The sequence below is a fragment of the Littorina saxatilis genome, linkage group LG17 (assembly GCF_037325665.1).
Source record: "Littorina saxatilis isolate snail1 linkage group LG17, US_GU_Lsax_2.0, whole genome shotgun sequence".
Lineage (NCBI taxonomy): Eukaryota > Metazoa > Mollusca > Gastropoda > Littorinimorpha > Littorinidae > Littorina > Littorina saxatilis.
In genome coordinates, this window is record NC_090261.1 from 24144564 (window position 1) to 24152601 (window position 8038).

Genomic DNA, 8038 nt, shown 5'->3' on the forward strand with positions numbered 1-8038 from the left:
CTAACTCAGTGAAATTCAGTCAACGAGCACATCCTAGTGTGATTTGATAACTTCTAGGCTTAGATATGGCAGAGGTTAAGATATATGTGTAGAACAGCTGTTGAGACATTTGTCCAATACTCGAGGTTATCTCCAACCTCTCAGACCTGAGTGGCCTTGATTTACTGTTTGAACCACATTTTAGATAAAACTGGGCCTCACTCATAAATATAACATTTGATGAAATGGTTTCCATTGATTGTTTAAAAGACGTAGTGTATAATCATATGTTGCAATTTCTGTTGAAAAGGGCCAACAAACTTATTAACAATCGCAACAAGCAAGTACCAGAAATTATGCATGCTTAGTAGTTACACGAGATGTACTGAGAAAAATGGGATCCGTGTCAACTTTTTTTTTTTTTTAAAAATTCTCAAGCATCTTGTTCTTGACAAAAGCATGCAGAGTACATTTAAAGTCACGACAGATAATAAAATAACGTCAACCATAAAAATAATTTATGGCCACATCTGTCAACCATAGACAAGCCAAGGGAAGTCACTCTCCTTTTTCCGGAAGTAATCTGTCAAGGTCAACCATGCTGGAAGCACCAAAGTACTGATAGGACTTGTTTGTTTACGCAAATTTGTAAGTAAACTCACGGATAAGTGCCCGATTTTGGTAATGATCACAACTTTTATCCATTGCAGTTTTAAAACGAAAACTAGTCAAACAGATTTTACGAAAGACGAGCGTTTTCAGACGTGTGAAGATGAGTGATATAACTAAAACATAAGGGTCACGTTTTACAACTCGCGTCGTCTGCAATTTTGCTGTCTTGGCACAAAGCGGTTGCCTGCCATAAAGAGTATGTGTAATACGTAACTGCTATTCAAGGGTATTGTACCAAGCACCTTGCGTTTCAGTCGGATCTTTATGAGTTGAGGTTTCTTCAAAGCGGACAGGGTGTATGTTCTGTAAGGTTTGGAAGAAGTTGCGTCACTGAAAATATAATGATCAACTTGACTGTGTACATTTGCCTTTATATTATATATCTTGACACTATGTTTTTTTTTCTTTACTGGTGATGTTGTGTACTCATCCTATCATCCAAGTAGGCTGGACAAAAAAAATCACCAATGTGGTTAATGCACATGTATAGGAACAAGGTTTTGATCGATGTACTTTAATTTGACCTCACATGCATGAAGACATATGCAGTATATTTACAATCTACATGCTCTCAATGACATTCTTTTGAGATTGTCTGTTTTTTCACCAAACACTGGAAGGTCTTGAATCTGCCAAATGTAACATACAATCTTTGAAAACACCAGAGAAACAAACATCATTAATTAACATGTTAGTTACAATTAAGTTCATCTTTGTTCTTTGAATGGTTTTGCTCCTCAGGTTAAAGTGCACTTCAGAAGAGAGACAGCAAAAAGAAAACGACACTTTAAGATGGCGTGGCGAAGTGATATAGCTGGTTTGGTGAAGGGGTTGGAGAGTATCACACGAGCGTTGATGGAACACCAGGGGAAGGAGTGGCAGAAGATGTGGACAAACTCCAGTGTCAGATCGTCCATGCAACAGTCACGACTGCCTGCTCCTAACCCAGAACATTTACAGGTAAGCTAGGCCATACTGTTCTGTCCTAGAATGAAACATAAACAAGAGAGCTTTTCCCTACTGAATTTTGAAGTTATTTGTGCATTTTAGCTATTGATTAAAATCATTTACAGATAATGTTTGGCAGTTGTGATTAGAGAAATAGGCATGAAAGTTGTGAACTGTATACAGTAACACACAGCCTGCTTATTATTTCTTCTTTCCCTTGTTATGATTAAATGGACGTCCTCAGGCCTATTTTGTTTTCTTTTATTCTCTTTATTATACTCATAGTCATCTTGCTTGAAACATTTCTCTCTTTTCTTTCAACTTTCAGGAAATGGTGAAGGAGAAGGTGACACAGTTTTCCACACAGGCAGCAAGCATGGCGGATCAAGCAGCCAGCATGGGCGACATAGTCAAGGGACAGGCCACTTCTGTCATAGACTCTCTTCAGTCGCGCGGCCAGACTCGGTCTTCTGAGACTCCCTCAGGCTCCGCCTCTTTCGACCAGATGGACAGACTCTCTGACAACGTGATCATTCAGTCAGCAGCAGCGTCTGACTTTGACAGCGACATGAACACCACGCCCCCGCCCCCACCACCTCCCAAGGCAAAACCTTTTCCTGCAAAGGGGAATATCTCCATGCGTGCAAAGGCGACTTTGAAATCTGCAGCCACTACTGCCACAATGGCTGCAGCAGCAGCAACTGCAGCTGCTGCTACTGCTGGTGCAAATGTTGCTGCAGGGTTAGGTGGTAAGAGAGTGGAAGAAATGGAAGAGGAGGTGCCAGCATCAGAGACTGTGAAATCTGAGAACCAGTCAAGTCACACAGGGAGCTCCAGCTCAGGCCAGACACAGACATCTTCTTTTTCGACAGCGACGAAAGAAAAGAAGAGAATAACCATTCCGCCAGTACAGAAAGTGAGGATTTTTTAAAAACTTATTTGATACTTTCTCAGGGGTTACACTCATTTCAAGTTTTGCATAAATATTGCATTTTTTAGTCGTCATTATATATATATTTTAGCCATATCTCTAGACTCTGCAAAGTAGGTCTTGTGTTAGGTCAACTAATGCAAGTCACTTAAAGTCAGCATGACCTGTTTTCTGGGAAGTGTTGATGGGAAGTTTCGTTGAGGAAATGTCATTTCTGCTTAGTACATTTTATAAGCTTATGACTGAGTGTAGTTTCTACTTTATGTCTTGAGAACAGTGATTGCACTTAAGACTTGTTTGTCTTGAAAACGTGTTTCGTTGTCTTTAGAAACACATTTAGCAAGAATGCTGTGTGCCTGAAAAAGTGGTGATATTGAGAACGCTGATGAATTGTTTCCCTTTTATCTTGTAGGCTGTCAAGGGATACTTATGATTAGAGCGCAAAGCTACCCAGGTTTTGAAAGTGTTATATCTTTGAATGATCATTTTTGAGTACTTGTAGTATTGTTGTGTTTGTATCGATTAATTTGTTGTTGTCGTTGTTGCTGACAGCTAAGTGCAAGGGCCAGAGAAAGAAAAGTACCAGCCAACAGAATCAGTCGACTAATGAGTTATGGAAGTGAGTATTTCACAAGTATTAGTGACTGCATTTTGTTAGACACCTAGAGATGGTTAATGTTAATTGTCTGGAAACCGAAGCTTACTGAGTTGGATCTTACCTGTACACTGGTAGAAGAGCAGATGAGAGATCAGTATGTGATGTACACAGCTAAACTTTATTTTGTTAGTGGCTTGTAGAATTGTAGTTTGTAGAATTGTAGCTTGTAGAATTGCCTCCTGAAGATAGCAGTCTGTTTTCTAAGTATCCTGCTGGATACAATGGAATGAGGACCAGTTGTTTTTGTTGTTCTGGTCTGATCGCATATATATATATATATATATATATATACGACTAGTGTCTGTCTGTCTGTCTGTCTGTCTGTTCGCGATGCACGGCCAAAGTTCTCGGTGGATCTTTTTCAAATTTGGACACCGTATTCAGCTACACCCCGGACACAACCTCATCGATGAGATATTTCAACACGTGCTCTCCACCGATTTTTTGTTTTTTTGTTTTTTTTGTTGTCGGGATCCACTACCAGTAACTCTTCCTTATCTTCTCCAGTGTTTTCAGCCGCGATTATCTCCCTTCCTCCGTGTGGCGTCAATCCATATTCCCGTTACTACGTTACTATTTTAGAAGGTCACTGCACGTTACTATTTTTAGAAGGTCTCCAGATCTCCCTTCCTTCGTGCGCCGGGGATGCCGGCGTACACCCGGCAAAGCCGGGTCCCCGGCGACGGCCGGGTATTCGGCTCTACTTCTTCCCGGCGAAGCGGGTAATCATCTAGTATATATGTATAGGTTACAACACGAGTGGTTTTTTATATGGCTTGTATTTCAGTCAAGACCCAGCGGATGAATATCATCGGGAGACACGAGCCTCTGGCGAGTGTCTCTCGATTGATATTCCCGCTGGGTCTTGACTGAAATACAAGCCATATAAAAAACCACTCGTGTTGTAATCTGTATATCCCATTCTACCATCAAACACAAAGTGTAGACTACTAGCGGCACTGTTGCGATCTGTGCAGGGTAAAACTGTTGCCAGCGAGACTTAGCCCTTTTGCAACCTTAAACTAAGTGACCGTCGCTGAAAAAATAAAACGAATGAGTGCATCGATAAGTACGCGGTAACACTACTTTCAGACCATTTAAAAGCTTTAAGTAAAGGTTCATAAGTTGCAAGAAAGTAATGAAGTCGAATAGAAATTAATTTAGTTGAAGCGCACAATTCTTTTGTTTTGCGTTTCAGGTCGGCAGAACGGGCGAAACGGGTTTGGGACCCATTTGGCTTACTCGATTCAGAATTGATTCCACGTTGTTTTTCTCGAACGTGTGTAATTAGGCTTATTGACAGAGAAGCAAATCTTAGGGAACAAATATGTAGGTTTAGATTTAACCATTTGCTCCCTATTTGAAATGTATCTACGTGATAAACTGTTTTGCGAGTGTGTTTGCATGGATGAACTTAAACTGGTATGGGTGAGAGGAAAACGCGACCGACACGTCTGTCACCGCCGATTGATTGCATTTTGAAGGAATATGACTGGATTACGGAAAAATATGTGGACTTACTGCAGAGCCAGGCAAAAGAGTAGACTTGCTCGCAAAACACGTGAAACAGCCGATGTTTGATAGCTGAAGGCGCACACCGGCAAAACACACTACCGACAGATTCTCAAAAGTCGTCTGCTAACGATGCAAGGGGAGGGTACTCGTGTTTTTGTTTTGGTTCGCTAGCATCTGGTTATCTTGTAAGTTGAATGTTCGTTTTTTTCGACCTGCATTGCTTTCATAATGAAAGAAACTTTTGCTTATTGCATCTCATACATCAGATCAGTTCTGAGATTCATTTTTGCGTGTAACTGATATGGTTTTCTGAGCCGTGCAATACGATTTTAGAACTTCATACAAATGTGTCACATTGTTCGGCGCGAGCGAGGTCAAAGGTCGGGAGGAAAGTAGTCCTTTGCCCAAATCGGAATCTGCACTATCATATATTTTTTGGAGTCCATGATGTATTTATTGAGCTATAAAAATACAACATATATACCCATACTGAAGTAACAGAGACAAAGAAGGGAGGTCATGGGATATATATATATATATACAGTGGAACCCCTCACAAAGACCCCCCTCTCTAACGACTACCCCGCCACAACGACCCTTTTTTTTAACCGATGTGTTTCCTTATATAGTTGTCACCAGTGTAGCGACCACCCCGTTCTAACGTCTAAGGACCGACCTAACAGCTTGTGTAACAACTTTGTCAGACCACAGGCGGAGGTATCGTTCACTGGACCACCACTATGATAGTAAGACTCTCAGTCAGCGTAACGCATCACTGACAAACCGGTTATAACCAGTTGAATAGCATTCACATAATGGAAGTCGTCGCGGATTTTCATTTCGCTCGATTAGCGATTACCGGTACTTTATTAGCTCTCTACTCAAGACTCGGCGCTTTTCTCTTTCTTTCGCGAATCTTCGTTTGTCAACAAGTCGTCGTGACAAGATAGCGTACAGAGAAACACCGGATGTATCAGGATCTCGCGCGCGCGAGATTTAGTTTTTTTGTGTCTCGCAATAGTTGGAGGAGCGAGAGCCGCCATGTTGTGTTTTCGTCTGCTCGAAATGTGCGCAAAAGTCGTAAATCATCCCTAAAAAGCTTATTCCGGGCGGGACTACATGTGTGTGTTGACTTGACTTGACTTGACTTGACTTGGTTACAAATTGTGTGTGTGATATTTTTCTTCAAACTTTTTCACTTTTCTTCTTTGTTTCACTTGTTTATTCTCGGAGCCGATTTCGCCAAATACCGTACCTTCGTTTGCCTGGTTGTTTTGATTGATTGACACGATCTGATTATATTTTTTTCGACGGCGGCTAATATAGTGACGTGGCCTATATGTGGCTCGTCCCAATTTTTTTTTTAAAAGTCGAGGGTGCGGCATGTAAAACGGTGCGTCTTGTAATCCGTCAAATACGGTAACTCTTTTTGCATTGAAACATGCACCAGAACTGGTGGACACCATCGACAATGTCAAACATGAAATCGAAGCAGTTTGCTTGAGGAAACGGTCGTCAGCAACTCAAACTTCTCTGTTTTCTTTTTTTAAGAAAATCTGAGGTGACTTTCTTTGTGGCCCCCTGACCCCGCCCCCTCCCTCTGTAAGGACCCCCCTCCATAAGGACCGATTTTTGTCAACATTTTCAAGGTCGCTAGAGAGGGGTTCCACTGTACTCTCAGCAGTAACAGAAAAATTAATGAATGACTGTTTACCAAGAACTTATTTGTCCTACAATAAAGTGAGCGTATGTGTGTGTACCCTAACCTCTTTGTCAGTTTGTCTGTACATTGGATTGAAGACTTCCCCTCTGTTATGACCTTGCTTTTTGCCATTTTCTTTTCATTGCGTCATACATTTACCTCCATTCTAAGATTCTCTCTTTTTTAAGACTGGATTTTCTGAGATTTTTGGATGTCTTAAAAAGGGGTTTCCCCTATGTTTGAGGCCTATCAAAACACTGACATGTTTGGGTGTTGCAGGTTTGGCTGCGGGTCTGGGGGCAGGTGCCATGGCTGAGATCACAAGGCGATCGCTGGGCTTGAGCAAAGAGAACAGTAAGTGTTTCTCCCAACTTTTTCTGTTCCGTTACTTTTGCTATGGATTTTATATATTACTTTCTCCTCCACCATCGTGTCCTTCTTCTCTACTATGTTTCTTCCCCCAAATTGTCTTCTGTTGATGATGCTTGCTCATCTGTTAGTCGATCTTAAATTAAAAAAGTGCAACCACTTAAAGCGGAGAAGGTGACTGTCTTCCAAATGGGAAGATTACTGATACAACCATTTTTTATCACCTTGCCATTCCATGCCGGCAGCTGAGGTGACTTTAAACAGTCATACAATTTGTCTTCACATTTGGGTGACAGTCACCTTCTCTGTATCCTAGGTGTTAAAGCGAGTGTGTTCAACAACAACTAATGATTGTGCTCAGACTAAAGATAAAAATAAGAAAGTGAAAGATCAGAATAATAATAATAATAATACTAATAATAATAATGGACATTTGCTATAGCGCATAATCATATATATGCTCAATGCGCTTTACATATTAATTTCTGCCGTGTGAGATGGAAATTTTTACACAATATATCACGCATTCACATCGGCCAGCAAACCTCAAGCCTATTAGGGCGAGCATTCACCTTTCACGGCCTTTATTCCAAGTCACACGGGTATTTGGTGGACATTTTTATCTATGCCTATACAATTTTGCCAGGAAAGACCCTTTTGTCAATCGTGGGATCTTTAACGTGTACACCCCAATGTAGTGTACACGAAGGGACCTCGGTTTTTCGTCTCATCCGAAAGACTAGCACTTGAACCCACCACCTAGGTTAGGAAAGGGGGGAGAAAATTGCTAACGCCCTGACCCAGGGTCGAACTCGCAACCTCTCGCTTCCGAGGCAAGTGCGTTTACCACTCGGCCACCCAGTCCTTTTTGGGTGTTGCAGTGATGGCACATAGAGTACCAGCTCATTATTCTGATTAGATTGAACCATTATCTCAGTTCACCTGCTGATGTCCATGTCTCTCACTATTTTCAGAGTTGACTGGAGGCATCGTGGAAGCAAGTCCTTTCTTGACGGAGGCCAATGTGGAAAGAATCGTCAACACTTTGTGCCGAGTGCGTGGAGCAGCCTTGAAACTGGGACAGATGCTGAGCATTCAAGGTAAACAGCAGTCTTTGAAAAACAAAACCCTATGCTCATTTGTCTTGACTATTATTTAGTTTCAGCAGTTATGCTTGAGTTACTTCCCCTAAGTTGCCTGCTGACACAATATAGCAGAAATATTGCTTTCAACAAAATAAAATGTAAAAGAATTTTTTTATAAG

The 8038-nt window shown here is 41.3% G+C and overlaps 1 protein-coding gene and 1 long non-coding RNA gene across 2 annotated transcripts in view; both read left to right on the plus strand.

Moving 5' to 3' along the window:
- Positions 1-8038, plus strand: part of LOC138953974 (uncharacterized) — a 256228-nt gene that overhangs the window by 86305 nt on the left and 161885 nt on the right. The gene's annotated exons all lie outside the window — the stretch shown is intronic.
- The window catches only part of LOC138953872 (atypical kinase COQ8B, mitochondrial-like), a 20448-nt gene continuing 12681 nt past the window's right edge, over positions 272-8038 (plus strand). Inside the window, exons 1-6 of the mRNA XM_070325833.1 lie at positions 272-627; positions 1393-1611; positions 1928-2515; positions 3083-3149; positions 6685-6759; positions 7749-7874. Of these exons, the coding sequence (XP_070181934.1) occupies positions 1444-1611; positions 1928-2515; positions 3083-3149; positions 6685-6759; positions 7749-7874 (1024 nt within the window). The 5' untranslated portion in view covers positions 272-627; positions 1393-1443. The remainder of the gene's footprint in view (positions 628-1392; positions 1612-1927; positions 2516-3082; positions 3150-6684; positions 6760-7748; positions 7875-8038) is intronic.